Source organism: Syngnathus typhle, linkage group LG1 (genome assembly GCF_033458585.1).
Source record: "Syngnathus typhle isolate RoL2023-S1 ecotype Sweden linkage group LG1, RoL_Styp_1.0, whole genome shotgun sequence".
In the NCBI taxonomy this organism is placed as follows: Eukaryota; Metazoa; Chordata; class Actinopteri; order Syngnathiformes; family Syngnathidae; genus Syngnathus; species Syngnathus typhle.
In genome coordinates, this window is record NC_083738.1 from 21,235,378 (window position 1) to 21,258,356 (window position 22,979).

A 22,979-nucleotide genomic window follows, 5' to 3' on the forward strand; every position below is an offset into this window, starting at 1 on the left:
CTCGCTTGTATGAACCGTTTGTATCCTGGCAACTGTCATTTGAGCTGAACCAGGGTGCAGCAGTACCCCTCAATTCTAACCCTAATCCGAACCCTGACTTGAGTTGATTAAGCAACACACATCCAAAAGTTAAAAGAAACCTAGTGAGTCAAGGGAAAAGCAAAACATAAGCCAATCAAAACTCACGTCAGATGAGAGCAAATACTTCAAAGCGAACATGAGAAGATAAAAAATCCAAAATCCCCGTCAGAGTACAACAGTTCCATTTTATGCCTGAATGTCCCAGCTCAAGCACAAAAGGCTACTTAGAATCAGAATGTCATTATTGTCATTATTCCAAGGGCGGCAAGGAAATGGAATAAACCCAAGAGCCACAGAAAAACAATGATCAACAGGGGGATACAGTCTGCCTGGTCACCTTTCGCAGATGGATTTGGAATAAACAACTCAGCAAACAAGCATAAATTAATTTATGTACCACAAACAGTCCATCTGCAATTCCTGATCTACAGGTGTGCCATAAAAGTGGAAGAGGGGAGGATGTGTCTGACACTTGCGGCCATAAGAAATCCCTTCCTCGCTAACATCAATCAAAATAATGTATGGGCCGAAAATTGTTATTTACGTTATATGAGCAGTAGCTAGCATTAGCGCAATAGAGTTCTTTTGAGTGTATTGATTAGAACAATGTTGATGCTGCTTTACTTTTACACAATGTAAAGTCAAAGTCACAAAAAAGGCAGTCCCGATTAGATTTGTTTGACAAGTCATTGTTTGACAATAACTGCGAGGCAGCAGAAAATTACATTGGCTGTTTGCAAAGTTTTATGATGACCAGAGTGAACAAGTCCACAGGCTTTACTGTTATCCGTCTTGCTGGTTATGCTTATTGCCGGAGTTTAATGAATAACTCCAGAAGCTCAATAATAGAGGGTGCGGGGGGTGACGTCTTATGCACAGCTAACGCTCCTCCTTCATGTGATAATCTACCGGTTCAATAAGTTCAAAAACGTGTTCAACAAATTTGACTTCAAACAAGCCCGGAGTGGTAAGTGTACAATAACGCTAAGGCTTCCAAACACTAATTTGAGTTTATTATAGAAATTGAATGCGAATTTATCACTTTTTTTGTGTTGTAACAGATCATTTGATCGTTTCGGATGTGCCAGATTTTCAGCTGCGATGAACTCTGTGACAAGTTTATCTTCCTTGACCGCTTGCTTGCTCCTCTCAGTTTGTCTTCTGGCTTCATGTAAGTCGTTCTTGAAATAGCTTTTTTTTTTTTAACGCATTTTGATTCTTGGCGGATCTTGCATCCATTTAACAAGATGTGTTGTGAAAACGTACGCCTGTAAATTGACTAGAAATCGATCTGTGTTTGCATCAGCCTCCGATAGCAGCAGCCTGTGGGGCAAGAAGGTCCACTTCAGACATCGTCCATGCGTGTGGCAGCTGCATCCTGACACAGTGGTGCCCCCATTGCAGAAGCTGAGCGTATGCATGCTACTGAGACGCTCCAATGACACAGAATGGACTGCTTTTGTCTACAAAGCTCCGGGAAGTCAACATGTGGATTTGGGCCTGAAGGGCACCGGGTCACAGCTGGTGGTTTTGCTCTTCGGACAAGAATGGAGTCTGGATTTACAATTACCGGTGCAGCAATGGTTTTCAGTCTGCCTCACCTGGTCCGGGAGGTCCAGTCGGCTATGCCTTTTTCTGAACGGAACCATGCGCAGTGAGGCCTTTTTAGAAAAGGCACAACAGCATTTGGCTCAGAACGGCACCCTGACTTTGGGGGTATCTCACTATGTGGATGCCAGTGGTGCCGTCCAAGTAGAGAATAGGAACAACCTCTTGGGGGAGATCAGCCAGTTCAGGATGTGGGCCAGCGAATGGAGCGAGGAGGAGCTGAGGAGGCGGACGTGTGCGGATGGAGATGTTGTGAGCTGGGACCTGCGCCAGTGGAAACATGACTGCCCCGCGGAGAAAGATGACAACCTGCGCTGTGGTAAGAAGATAAACAACAGTATTTGTTTCATATGGGTCAGTGGTACCGAGACACATTAAAATGTTTATGAAGAAAAAAAAAAAAATCCTGAAAAAAATATCTAATTGGCATAACTTAAAGCTGAATGTTTTATTTTAAAGTGCTTATTTTGTTTTTTTATAGCATGGTCCTTTTTCAAAATCAAAATGCAGTCATCCCTCAGCCAGACAAAGCAGCAAGGAAATTGTTCCGGGTCGCTAACGAATATCACCAGAAATTGGGTATGAAGGAAATAGTCACGTTATGTGGAAAATATCTGTCAAATTAACATTTGCCGCTGTCTCTTATCAGTTGGAAAGTGTTTTCCCTCATGGCATTTCCATCCGCGGCGTGTCTGTAGACTCATCTAGCAGGTAACTTTTCCCTGAGATTGAACGGGACTTGCCGAAAGGGAGTCACATGGTACCGAATTTAATCGTGTCATCTCTGTTTCCAAGCAGTCCCACATGCAACGTGCAACGACCTCAGGTACAGAAATAAGTAGTAGGTACTAGGAAGCGACCATCTTGATGACCATCTATCTATCTTTTTAAATATGCACAACTTCTATTGTGGTTGTGGCAGTGGTGAAAACGCAAATAAAAAGGAACTACTCGGACCTCAATTACAATTAGCATTATCCATTAATATTTATGTTAGAATTTTGTGTGAAGAAAATGTAATGTACCTTTTTTTTTTTTAAATATAAATATCTGATTTTTCCAGGAATCCATCACTGTGTCACCCACTGCTTGCAACAGATGGTGAGTTGACTTTTCCAAAATACAAATACAGTGGCGCCTTGAGATACGAGTTTAACTCATTGTGTGGCGACACTCATAATTAAAATCCCCATGACTGAGATGTCTCAGCTCCTCTCAGCTCATCAGTTCACCACTAATTCTTAGTGAGGCAAATAATAAATTACTATGAGTACTCTTATATTGTCATGTATACACGTGTTGCTGCACCGTTTGCGTTCACTCCGTTGCACTTGTACCTCAAGACACCACTATCGGTTGAAACGAAATATTCTTAGTGACTGTGTCATGTTTCTCACTTTAACATGTCGAGCATGTTTCAAATTAAGTTTTAGCTCAGAAGTCAACATCGTGGTGGATCCTGCTGCAAGTGTCCAAGTGGTTCAGGCTAACATTTCCAAAAAGCTGAGATGGACTTTCTCCAATGGCGCGTTCCTCCTGACGGCGGAACCCAACAGCATCCGTGTGCTGCCTGTGGGTGAGTCAAAAGTCATAAACAGCCCTTAGTATCGCGTTAATATTCGTCCCTGTCAAATATTGACTCGACCTCATGAATATTGACCTCAAATACATCAATGTGTGGACATTGTCATATACCAACTCTGTCACTTTATCTTTTTATATAGAGTCATCATCACCTGTGACAACGCAAGCCCCAACCACTGTGTCCCCATTTGGTAAGCGAGCAGCACAACGATGCATACATTGGACTGTTTGAGAGTATTGCGCAATGGTTAAGCGAGTTTCAAAGTAGGGTTTCATACTCGGGTTAAGGATTCAAACCAGGGTTTAAAACTAGGGTTTGGGCTTCAAACTAGGGTTAGGGTTTCTAAGGTTTTAATGGCGGGTTAGGGTTTTAACCATTTTAGACCCACTTATGTATCTAAGGGTTATTATTTTTTTATGGCCCTTCAGTTGAAGCAGATGTGTATCTCAGGGTCAAGCTCAAATTGAATTTCAACGGGACCGCCACAAAACCAGAGAAAATCATCGAGCAGTGGGTAAGAACATCAGAAAGAAACCTGTTGGAATGCATTTGGATGCAATTTGCACTCAGTGACTTCTCCCGTGTCAAAAGTTAAAAGAAAAGCTGGAAGCCAGAGGAACTACGCTCGTATGGAATGTCGTCATCGTGGAAGGTGCATTGAGGTGCGTCATGATGACTCATCCGTGAGCTTAGATTGAATAAAAAGTTTTTTTCCGAATTGATTGTGTGTCCACAGGAATGCCAAGAGAGTTGACGTTCAACCGGTGAGAGTGAATAAACGATCGTAGAGTAATTTTCAAATATTCATCTTTGATCAATGCAAATTTCTGCTTTCCTTTCTCGTAGCGCTTCCATGAGCGACTCAGACAGTAGGTGACTCTTTTATCAGCTCAATCTGTTTTCCTCATATAAAATGATGTGTTGTGTGTTTCATCAACAGGTACACGTGTGACTTCCATGTTCAGGATTACAGCACAAACCACGTTGAGGAAATTAAGTCTTTCATCATAGCCACGTTGATGCCCTTGAATGAAACTGGATCTGATGTGATTCAAACTACAGCTCTGATACTCAACCAAATATGTAGGTACACAAACATTTTTTTGTCCCCCAAAGTGACAATTACAACCTCAAAGGTCAAACTTTTTTGCCATTGTGAATAAATAAAAATATCTATAAAATAAATCTATAAAATAAAAATCTATCTATAAAAACCTATTCCAAGGTGGGATACTAGCATGCCGTTTGTTTTTCACAATTACAAACAATTCCCGGTCGCCTTTCTACAAAATACCCCAAGGAGCAACATAAATAAAATGTTGCCAGTAATGAGCCAAAGGAAAAGCAAAGTACATGCCAAGATTTATTCCTTCACAATATTATGTTGACATGTTGGTATTTTATTTTAAGGGTTTCCCTTGCAGTTATTGTGTAAAATGGTAACAATATGTTCTTTTTCTCTTTCAGATCCTCAAAATTGTATAGAGGACTTGACAAAGACACTCTACGGGAATTACTTTTGGCCTGAAAGCACTGCTCAACAAACTCAGATTATGGAATGCCAAAAGCCGAGCTCGCAGCGAGCCTCCAGGCTCTGGTAAGACCTCATGTCAACTATTAGTTTAACAAATATTCAGTCATTTATTTTGTCAATACTATTTGTACTTTTTATGGTTTCGGGTGAACTATGTGCACCCTGAACTGGTTGCTCGAGTCAAAAAAAATTTTTTTTAGCTCTGCGGATCTCCCATCCAATTGAGAATTTCATTTATACACCTTCGCTTGGGTAAATATTAAAAGTCATAAATATATCATCATGTAGAAAATGGAGTAATAAAAACTATGGCAGGGATTATAGCGTCAACGTGGGGTTAAGTCATCTCTGCCAACATTTATCTTGGATGATGCTGAAATAAAGCGAGAATTGTTTTCGTATGGGACTATTTACTCCATACATACGCCGTCAACCTGGGTCAGTAGAATATATTTCCCTGGAGACGGTTCTTCTGCTCGGCACACACGCCTCAATTGTGGTATAGCTTGAGTAGTTCATCTGTGTGAAATAAGTGTGGCATATTAAACCTGGACGAGTAACTAAAAAAAAATCAAGTCCGTCATCTGCTTGTTCTCAGCAAATTACACCTCGAAAACGACACAACCAGCTGGGCCCAACCAGATATGAAAAATTGCAGTCCGCTGAGCTCCATTTCTGACCTTGAAAATCTCAACGTCACGACTGGTAAGAGGAGCAATTACATGTCAGACGCCGATTCCATTCCAAACAGGCCAAACTGGGAATTTCAAGTTGGAGTCAAATCACTTGCACTTTTTAGAAAACGCTGCTGAAGTCGTGGATGTAATCCAGGCCCTGGTAAACACCACACTGAGCAACGCCACACAGCTTCCACCCTCCGAGCTCAACACGGTGGTGGAGAAACTCAATCAGGTGGTAAACGTCACCACCGTAACGCCGGCACTCGGCGACAGCATTGTTCACGTTTTCTCCGACATCTTGATTTCTGGCACGGACATGGCCCCGGTTGCTGTCAGGTAAGGGAATAGATGCACGGTGTGAACCTGTGTGCTCAACTTGGTATATTTTTTTTCATCCATCCCTTTGCCAAAATAGTGTCCTTAATCTGACGGATAAAATGGGCAACAAGATGGACTTTCCAAATGAATCGCTAAGTTTGACCGCCCCGTCAGTGGCTCTGTCCATGATCGACGTGAATCGCGAGGGATTCAACGGCCTCACCTTCAGAGTCGTCTCCAAGTCTTCGATCCAGAACCCAAATGTAACACCGAGAATGCGGTACAGTCGACTACAAATGTATACATGTCTAGTTTTAATGAGGAATCATTTTTGTTTTTTCCAGGTACTCATCAACCAGAGTTACGAGGGCAAACCAATTTCCGAGGCAAATGCGACCATATCACTGCCCTCTACTCTTTACAACTTCCTTTCACCTGGACAGAGAAATAAAACCCGGGTCCAGTTTCAATTCTATGGAACACAAGATCTCTTCCAGGTATGCTTATGGAAATCTTGTTTTGTCCAAGTTGATTTTGTCCTGCCTCTCTTTACAGCATTCTGTGATGACACAATATTGCTGCATGGCCATGAAATAATCAAGACAGCCTTTTGTAGTTAGGCTATCTAAGTAAGCAAGAAGCTAGCTTGACCTAATTTCAAGACAATCATTAGCCTACATTAAAAAAGAACTTTGTACTCTTATCTCTCGTGTGCTATGTACAAATGACCTTAATATGACTTTAATTCCATTCCATTGTGTGATACCTTATGGCTCGAAGGTTGTAACAATAAGATTAAATGCCATGTTAAAAATCACAGTTCAGTTGTACCTTGGTTTTTAGTTGAGTTTTGGTTCATATTAGACACACTAAAGGAACAGATTGCAACAGTCACCGATTTTTTTTTTTTTTTGCAACATCAACAGGACCCCCAAACAGCCAATGCAACTTCTCACAGCAACTTAATGTTGAACTCTTATATAGTTTCCGCGAGCATCAACGGCAGCCAGGTTAGCAACCTGATCAATGACGAAAGAGTGGTCATCACGCTACGTCATCACAAAGCCAAACAGGTGAGCCCGTACTGTATGCGCTACTCAGAAAAACTTTGTGCTATTGGGATTTTCAGAAATCTCAGGATGACTAAAATAATCCTTTTTTTTTTTTTTAGGATGACGACAATGTGCAGTGTGTGTTTTGGGATTTCCAAAAAAACGGTGAGCTTGTGTTGGGTCTCAAAGGTTTCCGGTGAGATAAATGGAACTTTCTGGTGGAACAGCAAATCAAAGTGCGGGGATTTGTCCGCCCGCTGATAATATTTGTGTGTGTGTCAGGTGGGCGGGGTGGATGGAGCAACGTGGGTTGTGAAACCCGGCCTCTTTCGCCTTACCAGACCATATGTCTGTGTGAGCACCTCACACATTTTGCTCTGCTGCTGGTGAGTCATACTGGATGTGAAGTTTTTATGAAAAAAAGCATTTCTTGGCAGGGATGATCAAATAAGCATCTATGGCCACACAGGGAGTTAACACGGATCAATTATATTTCTTCTGGATTCCAGGATGTGTCCAGAGCTCCTATCAGCGAGGCTGACAGTCACATTTTAACCGTCATCTCATACATTGGTTGCGGCATATCCGCCATCTTTTTGGGAATCACTCTCCTCACTTACCTTGCTTTTGAGTGAGTCATCCCAATTCAAAACCCAAGTGAGGTCATTAATGTCCAGCATTTAACATTCACTTCATTTCAGAAAGCTTCGCCGTGACTACCCGTCGAAAATTCTCATCAACCTGTCGGCCGCCTTGCTGGGACTGACTTTGCTTTTCCTACTGGACTCGTGGCTCTCGTCCTTTTCCGACTACAGCTTGTGCATCGTCACCGCTGCGGCGCTACACTACTTCCTGCTGGCCTCCTTCACCTGGATGGCCCTTGAGGCCGTCCATATGTACTTCGCTCTGGTCAAGGTGTTCAACACTTACGTGCCTGCCTACATCCTTAAGTTCTGCGCTGTCGGCTGGGGTAAGGAAAAGTCGAAGAAATATCAACCATGAACAATTTGATACCCTCAAGGCATTCAAACTTTTAACAATGTCCCGATTCAGCGTCTGATGATCGGTCCACTAGCTTGCATCTGAATGAAACCATTCCCAGATGGGAGGGTTGAGGAAATGTGCCCGTGTCTTACAGGTGTTCCTCTGGTCATTGTCAGCTTGGTGTTGGCTATAAATAAAAACGCCTATGGGAACATTCAGCCACCTGCCGCGGACAACCAATTGTAAGTAATATAGCAGCCTACACAGCAATTTTTTCATAAAGTTATGATTTTTGCCAAACATATTAAATGATAGCAAAACACTTTTGTGTCTAATGACAGGCACACCAGCTGGTGCTCATGCACCCACACTTTTTTTCTGGATCAAAATGTCCCTTTTTGCTGCAGCCAATTTTCTTTTCTTTCATACATTTAGAAAAAAAAAAACTCTCTTTGTCATTGGTTTGAGTCTTTGGTACTCTCGATTGTACATAATGCTCCCACCTTAAAGAACGTGACGTCCGGCCGGGATTTTGTATCTAGCTGCTGGATGAAGCCCAACGCCTACTTCTACGTGACGGTGGTGGCGTTCATCCTGCTGGTCCTGCTGTGCAACGTGTCCGTCTTCGTGGTGGTTCTGCGTCAGATCCGGAAGATGTCCGCCAAAAAAAGGGTGTCGTCAACCAGCAGTCGTAGTGCCATGAAGGACTTGAGGGCAGTGGCCAGTCTCACCGTTCTGCTGGGTCTCACCTGGGTCATAGGCTTAGTCCCCTTTGGACAAGCCAGAGAGACCATGATGTACCTGTTTACCATCTTCAACTCTTTGCAGGGTAAAGATAAAAAAACAAAAACAGACTCATTTTAAAGACAGACTGATACAATGCCAAAGGACAGTTTCCACAAAGTGTTGTCACTTTTTGTGTTTTTCATAATTGACTGTTGGCCAATTTGAGCTCGCTTCACAAACAGTGACTCGTCCAGAAAAAGGATGAATATTAATAAAATATGTTAAATATGTCAAGTCAAAACAGACTGCTTTAAAAAAGCTCAAAACCTTTTACGGTCAAGTCATCATCAGTTACTTTTTTAAAGTAATTGTGGCAACACTGTTGGGGACCTCCATGCTACAACTTCAGAAAAAAGCATTTAGTGTTATGTTTCATAAAGTTTTCTTTCTCTCTTCCGCAGGGTTCTTTGTTTTCCTCTTCCACTGTCTGATGAAAGAAAACGTGCAGAAACAATGGAGAATGTATTTGTGCTGCGGCGCTTTAAGATTCACCAAGCGTTCAGGTCCGTACTCGCTTTTTCATGGAGGAAATCATTTCCGCCCTGGTTGCCCTAATTGAGGTTCACTCGGTGTGTTTTATGTGTTCAGACTGGAGCGCGACAGCAGGTGGTCCGGGCAGGAAGGGGAATCTCATTAACTCCAGCTTCTCCGTCAACACCTCCTCGCTCACAAACACTTCGAAAACCGACATTAGCACAGAAAACCACAAAGGGTCGTAAGCAGGCCGACCTCATCCCTTATTATTCGATTTCCAATTGTTTAAAAAATATATATTCACTGACGCCAGACACACTCAACTTAAAACACTCGAATGATTAAAGGGATAGAACATTGCTAATATTTAGCTTGCCAATAGTGTTTCTCATGACGTGTTAGCATTAGCATTAGGCTAGCAGGCATCAAAGCTAACTTATGTGTTTTTTATTATTTTGTATTACCGTAATTTTCGGACTATAAGTCGCACCGGAGTATAAGTCACACCAGCCATAAAATGCCCAAAAAAGTGAAAAAAACATATATATATGTATATAAGTCGCTCCTGAGTATAAGTCGCCCCCCCCCCACCCAAACTATGAAAAAACCCGCGACTTATAGTCCGAAAATTACGGTAGTTATAAACTTCAATTGGGATTGCCGGGAAACTGTTTGGATCGTCTTTTTTTGAAGAATTGAAGAACTGACTTTTCCCTGATTCTTGAATGTTGTCATAAAAATTCATTTATTCTTGGCTAGCACACCTAGTCTCTGATTATTCTAAAAAAAAAAATATTCTAGACAGATACATGACTACCGGTAATGATCAGATTCTTATCCGACATATATTTCCCCTGAATTAATGACAAAACGCATTCCTTAATTCCTTTCTGCCATACTTTTTCCTTGACTCACACAATTACTGTTCCCTGATTCATATCGAACATCATTTTTACCTGAATCTTAACTAACAATCACAATCCCCTAGCAACTCTTATCTAAAGCCATTTCCTCCTTATTCTTGATTAACATAACTACTACTCTCATCTGACATTCTCTCCCTCTGATGTCACCCTGGTACTTGTATAACGTCCTTTTTTTTCCCCAGGATTCTTGACTAACATGATTCGTTGACTTTGATTATTTCTTTGCATACTAACTTTTAGGTTTTTGACTCTCTGACAAGCTCGCTCTAAAAACAAACAAGAACATTAACAACAACAACTTACTATCAATTGTTTCACAACTTCTGTTTATAGAAATGGACAAAAATGCAAGCTATTTACGAGATGATGTCAAACTACACTGCGATATTTACACAAGTTACACGCAGGCCTCAAAAGCGAGTTCAATCATGTTTACGGAGTGATTTGAAGGAGTTTTCCCTTTCTTATTCAAAAATTACTCTAAGGTTTTTTGGTTTTAATCACGTTCCAGCAGGGGTATTTGCAGAGACATAACAAGTTCTGGGTTTTTTTTTTTCTTCAGTTGCATCGAGTCTGTGATTCTGGCTGAACTTGCTGGATAACATTCTGCTCATAGCTATGCACAAGGAGTCTCACACACCCTTTCACAAGCTTGCATTTCCCATCCCATTGGTGAAGGAATTATTTGGTCTTCTACCAAACACACACAAAAAAAAAAGAAAACTTATGTTGTTATTTTTAACCCAATGAATGATAGGTTAACGGGAAGGCAAGCTACGGAATTTTCCCTGACATTTGGGCAGCGGCTCATGAAGGTAACACACATCAACTTCGCAGTCAACGTAAACGTCGCACCTGGTATTTGCCTTTGGTCAGGTAGGTCGACTTCAAAAATTTCTTTTCTCTAATAAATACATAGAATACAAGAAAAAGTACGGTTTAGAAACTACAGTGGTGACCGTTTCTACACGTTTACTCAATCGTCCCACCTTCAAAAGTAAAACTTTATTCATGCAGTTGTCAAAGTTTTGATTTGGTGAGGTTATTGGTTTAACTCAATAATAACAAATAAGAGTACATGGAACAAAAAGATCATTGCAAGATTTCTCATGAGCATTGGTGGTGTTATTAAATGCGGGGTTATTAATTTTAAGGCCGGCCCCATTAACATAGACAATTAATTTGGTGGGCGCCAATCTTTAAAAGGCTGTCTGTTTACCACCAAGTCTGTATGGATTCCGAGTAGATTTCTAGTTCATCCTTCAAATCCATTTTTTTTACGGGAACAGCCAGGTGACCGATTCCTGTCAACTTTGGAGCAAACGCTGGAAAGGTCGCAGTTGCTTCTTCACCCATTTCGTGACCACGTCTCGTTTTCAGTGTTTCAGTTCACCTCGTACAAATCATTTGTAAGAGTGGTTCACATCCAGTGTGCTGTTTGTTGTAAATTACCCATCTGCTCTGAGAATTATGTATTCACTCCAAATAATGTATCTATTATTGCCAGCGATGTTTACTGACAGGTAGAACAACTAAAGGCTCTAAAGAAGATAATTACCATGTGTAACTACTTATTATATTTTGGTTTGGTGGTTTACCACACAACTGTTCTGAATGTAAAATATATGCCTTGGCTCAAGTTATGGTTGAGTAGCAGCAAGTATGACATTGCAAAATCAATATTAAATTGTTCACCTGCACACTCGTCCTGTGTGGTTTTCAGTGCCGACTGACCCATGGAGGAGGGCATGGACAGTCCGGTGGCCGTCAAGGTGGAGGGCCACTCCCGCAGCGTGATCCTCAGGTACTTCCGGGGCGACATCGGCAGTATGGTGGATGCCCACTTCAGCCGCGCTCTCAGCAAGGACGCCAAGGACAACATGCCGGCTGCCAAGGCCAAGAAAATGCGTAAAAACATCAAGTCAGGTCAGTTGGCAGAGACCCTCACAAATTGACTTCTGGGGTGTTTATTTGAATGCTTTGCTATTATTCTGCTGTATGGTCTATGTTCATGCACGGGTTAATTTTGCCATCTAGCTGGAAAACATTTACTTGCTCTGCTTGTCGCTGCACATTGCTGGCATAGATAGATGAGCATGTTCCTTTTGACGGCTTGTTCCCATCAGAAGAGAGCAACACCTGCCACACCAACCTGGCCGAGCCTTTGCCTTTAGCAGGCCGCCACTTGGCTTTCGGCCCCGCCGACGACCACGCAGGGTCTTGGCACCCGTTCATCGGCAGGACCGGGGAGACCTCTGGCTTGCCATCCGCCGCGTATTCGGTGGAAGACCTGAGCTTGACCGGGCAGCAGTACGCCTCATCGCTGCTCAACCTCCTGCACAGCGACCGATCCGAGATGGGGCCCGGCGTGGCCTCCGGCTCCAAGGTGGAACATCTGGCCAACTGGATGGTGCCTCAAGGATTTAGAGACTCTGTGGAGCCCGCTGGAGGCTTTGAGCCTGGTAAGCCCTCGTATGCAATACAGCATGTGCCGTCAGGCTTCCTGGGAGGCTATCAAACCTTCCAAAGTGGACATAATTAGGAGCATCATCGAAGTAATGATATCATTGTTGTGCTAATAAACGATTGTTCTTGAACCGCCGGTGCCCGCTGGTCCATAAGATTTAGCATTGGGGTGAGAAAATGAATTTGCCATTAATTACGCTGTGTCATTATGAATAAGTACATAATGGGGACTAATGTGGCAATAAAAGAAACATAGTGAACCAATTACTCCTGCAGACCTCAATCATCAACAGACTACCTCATAAATCTGATATCCACAAACTAATGTTTCTTTTTGTTATATTGTTTAAGAAAATATAAAATATCTATCTATCTATCTATCTATCTATCTATCTATCTATCTATCTATCTATCTATCTATCTATCTATCTATCTATCTATCTATCTATCTATCTATCTATCTATCTATCTATCTATCTATCTATCTATCTATCTATCTATCTATCTATCTATCTATCTATCTATCTATCTATCTATCTATCTATCTATCTATCTATCTATCTATCTATCTATCTATCTATCTATCTATCTATCTATCTATCTACATATATACACACATACATATATAGATACACACATACATACGTATATACATATGCATATATATATATACATATATGTACACACACACACGCACGCACACACACACACACACACACACACACACACACACTTACTATATATCCAGGTCCACTGTCTTCCTGTGGTACAGTACAAATATATCCCCCGCCTTTTTTCTAGCTACTTACACACTTGTAGTGTGTGATCCAATAATTAGTGGAGTTGAATGGAAACCAGCTGCTACTGCATGGAGATCAATAGCTCCATCATCGTGCTTCACCGAATGTCCACAATTGTATCACCTCCAGCAAAGTGACAGATGGAGATGGGCTTCAAATTGGGCTGTTATTTTGACACTGTTCATCATGATCATCTTCGAACCTATTTTCTGCTTGACAGAGGACAAAGAGGAAGCTCATCATAACGGTGGACTCATTTTCTTTTCTTTTTTTCCCCCCGACTCGTTGGGGATTCTATCAATGTCTGAACCTTTTTGCCTCTTGACTTCGGTTTTATAAGGTCTTAAAATAGTTAGCGACTGCCGCATTTAACTGAGGTGTCAGTGATTTAGGCAAATTTGGTTGTGTTAAAATAAAAGCAGTATTTGACGTAAACTGTATCTGTCTCATTTACACACCACTTGCCATGCCGTTACGCAAGCAAGAACCATGATGGCTGAATACATTGTTTCTATGAAAGGTTATATTATAAAACGTTGACTTCACCGCACATTTTGGGATGTCGTCGCTAATGTTGTTTCATTGTATTGGAAATGTTTGGTGTGGTGGCAAAAGTAGTTGGAGGGGTCTGATTGGTTGGCACAGGGAACAGGGCTGACGAGAACAGGTAGAAATGAAAACGTGACGTCATTTACGAGACACGAAGAAAACATGACGGAACATGAAACGAGACAAAGTAGAAAAAATTGATCACCAGAAACTTTCAAACAAAATGCGACTAGATTTTGTTTGATTTGAAACTTTGAATTATTCCATTGTACTGTAAATATGTTTACACAGTTCACAAAATGAATATTTTCAAAAGTATGAATGCAAAGAAGTCTTTACCTTTTATTTTTTTTGGAGGGGGCAGTATCAGGTAAATTACATGATTTTTTTTTTATGAATTAAACTTTGAAGTCAAATTAATACTACTGTATATTATTATTTGTAGTAAGAAAAAAAAGAGGAGATGGTATCCCAAACTGGATCTTTGATGCAGACTTCAAAAATGTATTTCCTTTTTTTCCCCCAGAGCATATCAGGTTTTTGAGATATTTCCCTATTTTTATTTGACCTAGAAAAGCTTGTCCATTCCAAATTCTACCATGCAATGTAATTTACAGCCATGACGTAAAAGGGAAAAAATCGAACTGCTGCAAAAGTAAACCTTAATTTGTCATCATTACTTAATATACACTCCATTACACATATTATCATAAAATCCAGATTATGAATGAGCTCACAAAGATTTCTGCAGAAATGTTTGCTTGCATATTTTTTTTAATGCACTCATGGAACAATGCTGGATCTGGTGCGTGCGTGCGCGTCATGAACATTACAGGGCTGGCTGCACAACTGAAAGTGACACTCGTCTCTTTCACGTTCAAGTGTGTGAGCATTGAGCTACACCGGCAGGACCACCACCACCACCACCACCCATCCAACCAACCACCCACCCAACGATCATGGGGGTCCACATCCGCGTCTCCAACAACTTCAGCACCTTGGATAGCAGCCTCTCCCCGGGTCCTCCGGACGACACTACGCGTGGACCGGACGCTTCGGGGAACTTGAGTCGCAGCGGCCACACGGTGGTGGCGGTGTGCTTGGGCGTCATCCTGGTGGCGGGCATCGTCAACAACTCGCTGACGCTGCTGGTTTTCGCCCGGTTCAGGTGCTTGTGGACGCCCATTAACGTGATTCTGCTCAACATCAGCTTGAGCGACGTGCTGGTGTGCGTGTTCGGAACCCCGCTCAGCTTCGCCGCCAGTTTGCAAGGACGCTGGCTTATCGGAGAGTTCGGGTGCAGATGGTACGGGTTTGCAAACTCCTTCTTTGGTGAGTATCGACACGCAACTTTTACGAGGTACTTTGGGGAATCAGTACGTGGAGTTCGGTCGATTGTACTCGATCGGTGCACTGTACTCAAATATTAAGTTTTGATATTTATGAAGAAAATAAAAGACTAGCAAAAGTCCTTCAGTAAGAAATATTGAATACTGAAGGAGTTACACTGTCAATAAATTTCAATCTTGAGTTTCAAAAACGTCTCATTGGTTATTGTGTTACCCGAGCTTTGCTAATTATTTTATCTCCTTTAATTATCCATTGATTTATTGTAAATATAAATGACATACAATAAGGTCGGATTTTACATATAACAAGAATGTTCTACTTACATATTTTATTTAATAAATAATGAAATTCATCTGATAAAAGACAATTTTACAATGAGTGGAAATAAATGTATTGTTCAAAATACTAGTTTTACACATTTTAGATATATATTTTCACCCCAATATTTGGTGATTGATTTGTCGCGTTCTGTTTGCAGTATACCGTCATGTGATTATGACGAGAAACTTGTGATCTTCTGGTGCTTCGTCTGAGGTACCTGTGGTGGCAGGACCTTTAATTCAGATATATTCTTGATATTTGGCGTCAGTGCAACATCAAAGTCTTAAAGCAGCAGCCTGACGATAACGAGAAGATAAGCGGTCCAAGAATAGATCCCTGAGACTCACCTCACCCAGGGGGCCACTGAAAATGGCACCCAACATAGCTCTATGGGCGTTTTTCCTTGCTCCTTTTAAGTTTTTCAGCTATCGTAGTGACTGATGTAAACCATGAAGTGATACTAAAAAGTGAAAGAATGGCCCTGAACATAGAAGCATCAGTCGAAACCTCTATTAACGTCCTCGTTAGCTAGCTTTCTTGCAATCATGCACTTGCACAAGTCACGCACAGTAATCTTTTGACTCCTCGTACCAATTTTGTTAAATAATGAAGTGAGCCACAGCCACCCAGCAGGACCCAGCATGTTGCTGGGACCCAACCAGGAGCTGGTGACCGGTTCGAATTTTGCTTTGTTTCTTTTCACAACAAGAAGTGTAATGATCTCAGTGTTGTCTTTGTCATCAACTAAGGCCATTTGGACTCCATTGCTAACCAAAACAGCAGCATTTCTAAAAGCACATGATTCATCTGTTCCAGGGATCGTGTCCTTGGTGTCCTTATCCGTCCTGTCGTACGAGCGCTACACCACGGTGCTGCATTCCTCCCAAGCGGACATATCGGATTTCCGGAAAGCCTGGTTGAGTGTCGGGGGCTGCTGGCTCTATGCCCTCTTCTGGACGCTGCCTCCGCTACTAGGCTGGAGCAGTTACGGGCCTGAGGGTCCCGGGACCACCTGTTCGGTCCAGTGGCACCTGCAGTCAACCGGCAGCATCTCTTACGTGCTGTGCCTCTTTATCTTCTGCCTGCTACTCCCGCTTCTTCTTATGGTCTACTCTTACGGACGCATCCTGCTCACCATCAGACGGGTGAGGTCAGACACGCTCATTCAAGAGTACCAGGTTACTGTACTTGAGTACTTTTATCAGCGTCTGCCTGCATTTTCAAGGTCAGCGACCCCCCTCTGGTTTGGTGGTGACTCATGCGTGACTCCTTGCGTCTTACATAAATCCCCCAGTCACCCAAATAGTTCCTAATGAAGACTTGTCAATCGGCACAGCATCAGTGAATCACCCCTGAGCTATTCTTAGGACGGTTACTATTGGATACCTGCCCTTATCTAAGCGCATCTATTTTTCAAAAGCGTGTTCACCGGAGGGAGTCAGGAAAAAAGGTGGCGGGGGTCTTTGCAGACTTGATTACTATACAGCATGGAGGCTCAGGCTTCTATGCACCGAGAGGCTTCAGTCCTCAGCCTCGGGCTTTTCTTAGAAACACGGCAATCAGACTGTAGACTTTCCGATAGGCTCCTTCCGCAACGGCATCAGAGCTTGTTTGCTTTTCTATCGTGCCACTGACCTGGACAACTTATTAGGTACACCTGGGGTTAAAAATATAAAAAATGTCTGGGTCAAGCAACTAAACAATGCTGCCCATTATTTTTGGAAACCGAATCCATAGGATATAATGATCATTGAAATAATTGTTTATAAATCATTTTAACATTTAATTGAAATAATCTTTTGATTTGATGCAATGTGGTTCAGACAATGTAATCCCTTGCTCCATCGAAAGGAACCCTGATTGTAAATTAATAAGGAACACAGTAAGGTGTAACGTGATACTTGACTCAACTACCACTAGATGACAGAAAAAGCCAGTTGTTGACATGCTGCCACATTGAAGGTGGAGGAAAAATATATTGCAGCAAGATAGCAAATATTGATCATATCTATTAAAAACATTGTTCCCAAATAATTAACGAGGTTTTTCTTTCATAAAAAAAAAAGTTTTTTTTATTCTACAACTGTTTAAGGAATTTAAGGAGCACTGACCGGTTTGACACAAAGAAACGGAACCACGAGTACGAACTTGAACCCCAAAAGTTGGAGAATATTATCCTTGATTATTGTATGACACGTTCTTGTTCTTCAGATAGGGAAGATCAAGCCCCTGACAGCTGGCCGCCGAGAGCATCGTATCCTGAGGATGGTGTTAACGTTGGTGTCGTGCTATCTTCTGTGTTGGATGCCCTACGGCGTGGTGGCGCTCATGACCACCTTCGGCGGCTCGGGGCTGGTCACGCCCTCCACCAGCGTAGTGCCCTCCGTCCTGGCCAAGTTCAGCACCGTCATCAACCCCATCGTCTACGTCTTCTTCAACAACCAGGTGAGAGCCGCCACTAGGGGCGCAATTGATGATGATGATCACGACCAATGAAGACGACGACAAAGACGATTCTGGTAAATGAAGTTGATGGTGACTTATTTGTTCCAGTTTTCCCGATGTCTGGTGGACTTTGTGAAGTGCAAAGCCCAACCGCTGTCGGTCCAAGAGATGCGGCCCAGCCCGAAGTCGCAGAGATTATGCGACTTGTTCCCCGGTATACGGCGTCGTCGCCCGCTCAGCGGCACCACCGACCTCGGCCTGGGTGGCAGCCGCCGTGCCCTCGTTGTCCGCTACACACCGCAGCCGCCCCTCACTCTCGAAAGATGACCATTCAGTAGATTTGTGAACAAACAACGCCAATCCTCTCCACACGCACAAAGGCAGTGGCGTGAGAAGTTGCAAGAACTCATCATAGTACAGACTCTGAAATGTGCTCATTGACTGAAGTACACAGGCTACAATATACCTATTTTCATAGCTAAAACAATAAAACTTTTCTGCGCACAAAATATGTGCCTTTCTTTCAGAACGTGTCTCAAAGTTCATTTTCAATACACGCTGGGCTCCACCATTTGTGGGGGTTAGGGAGACTGGAACCCAAAACCTTGACTGTTTGTCAAGTGTCCGTAACTCGTGTCACTGCAGCTCCTTGGCAACAAGATGCCACAAGATTGCAATAAAGCACCAAGAAGCTCCTCAGCTCACTTCAACATAGTTTCTAGATATCTAAATCCCAGAAGATGACAGCAAAGCGCTACTTTTTCCATCAACTTGCTTCAACATAACTCCTCAGCCCTAAGATCCCATCAGATGGCAACAAAACACTCTTTCAGTCTTAAAGAAGTTCCTGAACTGACTTCAGCGTAGTTGCTTGATAGAGAGAGAGAGAGAGAGAGCGAGAGAGCGAGAGAGAGCGAGAGAGCGAGAGAGAGCGAGAGAGAGCGAGAGAGAGCGAGAGAGAGCGAGAGAGAGCGAGAGAGAGCGAGAGAGAGCGAGAGAGAGCGAGAGAGAGCGAGAGAGAGCGAGAGAGCGAGAGAGAGCGAGAGAGAGCGAGAGAGAGCGATAGAGAGATAGATAGATAGACAGATAGATAGATAGATAGATAGACAGATAGATAGATAGATAGATAGATAGATAGATAGATAGATAGATAGATAGATAGATAGATAGATAGATAGATAGATAGATAGATAGAGAGAGAGAGAGAGAGAGAGAGAGAGAGAGAGAGAGAGAGAGAGAGAGAGAGAGAGAGATAGATAGAGAGAGAGAGAGAGAGATAGATAGATAGATAGATAGATAGATAGATAGATAGATAGATAGATAGATAGATAGATAGATAGATAGATAGATAGATAGATAGATAGATAGATAGATAGATAGATAGATAGCTAGATGGAGATAGATGGAGATAGATAGAGATAGATAGATAGTCATCAACTCACTTTAAAGATGTCAGAAGATGGCAGAAAAGCACTACATTGGGTTTAAATGAAGGTCCCCAGTTGACTTCAATGTAATTCCTTGGCACCACAGCATCATGGCAAACTCACCAGTGTTGTTCCTTGACACCGAGATATTACAAATGATGACAAAGAACTCCCATTCAGGAGCCTTGTTAATCACTGATCGAAATAAGATGAACTTTAGCCAGCCCTGCAGCGGGAATTCGGGTATGACAGCAGCAAATGAAACAAAATAAACCTAATATTCTTCTGTAATAGACATTTAGAAAGCCAGTAGCTAACATGAAAAGACCCCTGGCAGCTATATTGTCTTTAGGTCACAGTCAGTCCTTCGGTCCTTAATGAGGTCAACCCTATCGTGAGAGAAAGATTTCAACTTGATTTCTCACCTTGAGAGGAAATGCGAATGAACAAGCAAAGAGGAGGAGGTGAAGGGAAAATGACGCTGCAGCCGTGCTCCACATATCACAGCGGCAAACACCCGAAATGCCACTTTGCACTGCTCTTCATGATATGATCAATAATGATCAACACGTACCACAGCAGCATGGCATCGCTCCCTCCTCCGTTGCCCCCGCGCCGTTCTCAGGTGCTCGTCGAGCCTCAGGCCTCGTCCGCGCGCCGCAGCAAGACCTTGCTTCGCTCGCTTCTTGGAGTCGTCGTGCTGCATTTTCTGCTGACGTCGGGGGGGTTCATCTTCCTATACTACACAAACAAAACGGTAAAAGACTCATTTGGTTGGTTTTAATTTGTTGGAGAGACTTTTACTGTATATGAGCCATATAAAATAATGCGGTGGGTCGCATGTGGCTCCCGGGTCTTTAGTTGACAGCTTTACTCTGTAGGCTATGCATTTCTGTGCTTTGTTGCCAAGATAAATTATATTTTTACCATAAAGGTCCTTTTAAGAGGTAAATGACATTTATATATATTCCTAACATAAACCAAAACCATAGTAGTATTGCTGATTTTTTATTTATTTTTTTTAAATACCCTTTGCTGCAGCTCATTTCAAACAGAAACTGTGCATAATGTGACCACAAATTGACCTTTCACGTTCTACTTTTCAACCCAACAGGAAACGACGCCACAATTATCTGGAGGTACGTTTGTCTTGAAAAACTTCACTACAATTACACCATGTCAATTGACTCAAAATATCAAGTGTGAAATGTGTTAAGTTGAACAAAAAAGATATTATAGTGTTGTTGAATGGCAACATATGGATACACAGGTTTGTTGTACCTTCCTCCATCTAGTAGAACATTTCATTGTTCTGCACAGATAGGATTTGTCAACAAACAGTGGTTTGTAATCATAATCTCTACTAAATATTTCATGTTGCTTCTAGATGCTCCTCAGCATTCGTCCAGAACCTTGGCCCGCATGATTGTAGCAAAACCAAAGGACCTGTCTGCATTGGAATCAAGATGTAAGGAACTTACCCTTCCTGTCATCATCAGGGTCTAATTCGACCCCTTTTCACGTCTTAAAATAAATGATTGATATTTCTTTTTTCCTCTCTCTTCCATTAGTTGTCTATCACTTCAGCAGCTAACATATAGCTAAAAAAGCTCAACCTTGCTAACTTACTCGGTGCTAGCAAGACAAATGGGCAAAATTTGCTGTTCAGTCTTGGCAACAATGCTTTATAAACATGTGTTCTTCTCACTAAACCTAACATTACCGTAAATTCCGGACTATAAGCCGCACCGGACTATAAGCCGCACCAGCTAAAATTGGGGGATATTTTAGTTTTTTTCTTATATAAGCCGCACGTGCACACGCGTCTTTTTACAAGGAAAGACCGTTCACAGAAAGCCTTTTAAAAGTTTTAATAACATACTTTAACATGTCTTTCTAAACACTGCCTGTGACGAAGGGTTTAGAGCCCTTTGACGCAGGTCACCTAGCGTGCATTCCTACTAAAGCTCATAATAGTCACAAGCAACACAGCCAGAATAAGCAGCAGCCATAGTAGTGTTTCAAAATAGTATTTTTGTTGTAGTTTTTTTCTTCAAGATACCGCAGTGTATAAAAGTGATCAAGTCATCACAAAAATCACGAAAAAAATCCTTATATAAGCCGCACCTGACTATAAACCGCAGGGTTCAAAATTTTGGAAAAAAGTCGCGTCTTATAATCCGGAATTTACGGTAATTATATTTGTAAATTTGAATCTTATTTCTCTTACCGTGTCTGTGGTCAACTCTGCCACAACATCTATTTATGTTGTTTGAACTTGCTTGACTGGGAGCAAATTAAAGTCAAGTGCACTGGTGTCAAAGTCAAGGCCCGGGGGCCAGATACAGCCCTCCACATAATCTTAAATCTTTTTAAAAACCAAGCATAGTAGGCTTTTTTTTTCTGACCCAGTTATAGACAGTAGTAATATTACTAGTGATTTTTATTTATAAAACACAAAAAGGACTCTGGCAGTGACCTAAATCGGAAGTCAAACTTTTACATTTATTATGTTAAAGTTGCCAAGTGCATAATCCAATTTGAGAATGACACTTAAAAGACCTGCTGATGTCTTCCCCCAGCAGGTAACCTGCAGTGGGACATGAAACACTCGGTGCGAAACAACATCAACTACTACCACAACAGCTGGCTGACGGCCCTGCAGCCTGGGGACTACGTGGTCTTCTCCAGGGTCACCTTCTCCAAGGCCGACCCGGTGAAGCCGCTAGCCAGTGCAGTCAAGTTGAGGCGTGGCGAGTCGGCCAAGGAGACGGTGGCCATGGTTGCCTACTGCAGCCTCGACACCTCGGGGTCCGGGTCCAACCCCCAGTTGTGCACCGCATCCATGGGGGAGGTGATGTCACTGGAGAGGGGGAACCAGCTCAGCTTGTGGGTGGAGGACCGGTCACTGGTGGACTACAGCCGGGCGGCTACCAGTTTTGGGATGTACAAACTTTAATAGTTTGGACGAGAGGACAAAACATAATTTATTCCATTACAAAAACCTTTTGGTTTGATTGTTTTAATCTGCTCTGGAAAAATTAAGAGATCAGTGCAAAATAATCCGTTTCTCTATAAAATGTCTACACACTCCTGTTAAAGTGGCACTTGTTTGTGATTAAAAATGAGACCACATTAAATAATTTCTAATTACTAACAAATTATAAACACACCTGTTTTACTTTGTAGACAAAGCCTTTTGGTTTTGTGGTATTACTGGCTATCTGGAACAAATAAATGAACCTTTTTTGTTTTTATTCTATAATCAACAGAAAATATAATTTGCCAAACCACACATACATTCAGCTGCTTTATAAGTTTCCTGAACTTTTTGTTTTGTTTTGCTTTCTAGCAGAACCCTGAATTTTCTATTTTGCTAACACTGACTGCTATTTGGAACGGCTCATATTACTTTTATATAAAATGCCAAATTGAAGAATTCCACCACTACAAGCATAATAATAAATATACAATTAGAAAGGTTGGTGTTTTGTGAATTGTTACATTGAATTTGTTTTAACAACTTGGTGAACCGTTTGGAAAAAGTGATCACATACCACAGGATGCATGTTTAGCGTGTGTCATCTATTTGC

The 22,979-nt window shown here is 42.0% G+C and overlaps 4 protein-coding genes across 4 annotated transcripts; all 4 read left to right on the top strand.

Moving 5' to 3' along the window:
• Positions 1–1,147: 1,147 nt before the first annotated feature.
• LOC133153682 (adhesion G-protein coupled receptor G4-like) lies at positions 1,148–2,527 on the top strand. The gene is made up of 5 exons (XM_061277720.1): positions 1,148–1,252; positions 1,388–2,008; positions 2,171–2,268; positions 2,339–2,400; positions 2,488–2,527. The coding sequence occupies exons 1-5, from the start codon at positions 1,183–1,185 to the stop codon at positions 2,525–2,527; spliced, it is 891 nt and encodes a 296-aa protein (XP_061133704.1). The 5' UTR covers positions 1,148–1,182.
• Positions 2,528–4,053: 1,526 nt separating this feature from the next.
• On the top strand, positions 4,054–12,758 carry LOC133149874 (adhesion G-protein coupled receptor G2-like). The gene is made up of 20 exons (XM_061272072.1): positions 4,054–4,143; positions 4,215–4,357; positions 4,742–4,871; positions 5,407–5,513; positions 5,608–5,824; positions 5,904–6,069; positions 6,151–6,303; positions 6,733–6,879; positions 6,978–7,023; positions 7,141–7,244; positions 7,368–7,489; positions 7,560–7,828; positions 7,997–8,084; positions 8,385–8,671; positions 9,030–9,131; positions 9,217–10,179; positions 10,591–10,700; positions 10,786–10,904; positions 11,752–11,954; positions 12,155–12,758. Exons 2-16 carry the CDS (start codon positions 4,294–4,296, stop codon positions 9,345–9,347), a joined length of 2,133 nt encoding a protein of 710 aa, XP_061128056.1. The 5' UTR covers positions 4,054–4,143; positions 4,215–4,293; the 3' UTR covers positions 9,348–10,179; positions 10,591–10,700; positions 10,786–10,904; positions 11,752–11,954; positions 12,155–12,758.
• A 1,912-nt stretch (positions 12,759–14,670) lies between these two features.
• tmtops3a (teleost multiple tissue opsin 3a) lies at positions 14,671–18,462 on the top strand. Its single transcript, XM_061272106.1, has 4 exons — positions 14,671–15,175; positions 16,331–16,659; positions 17,726–17,959; positions 18,068–18,462. The coding sequence occupies exons 1-4, from the start codon at positions 14,803–14,805 to the stop codon at positions 18,284–18,286; spliced, it is 1,155 nt and encodes a 384-aa protein (XP_061128090.1). The 5' UTR covers positions 14,671–14,802; the 3' UTR covers positions 18,287–18,462.
• Positions 18,463–19,808: 1,346 nt separating this feature from the next.
• On the top strand, positions 19,809–22,870 carry cd40lg (CD40 ligand). Its single transcript, XM_061272164.1, has 4 exons — positions 19,809–20,143; positions 20,501–20,525; positions 20,774–20,854; positions 21,969–22,870. Exons 1-4 carry the CDS (start codon positions 19,946–19,948, stop codon positions 22,343–22,345), a joined length of 681 nt encoding a protein of 226 aa, XP_061128148.1. The 5' UTR covers positions 19,809–19,945; the 3' UTR covers positions 22,346–22,870.
• The last annotated feature ends 109 nt before the right edge of the window (positions 22,871–22,979 follow it).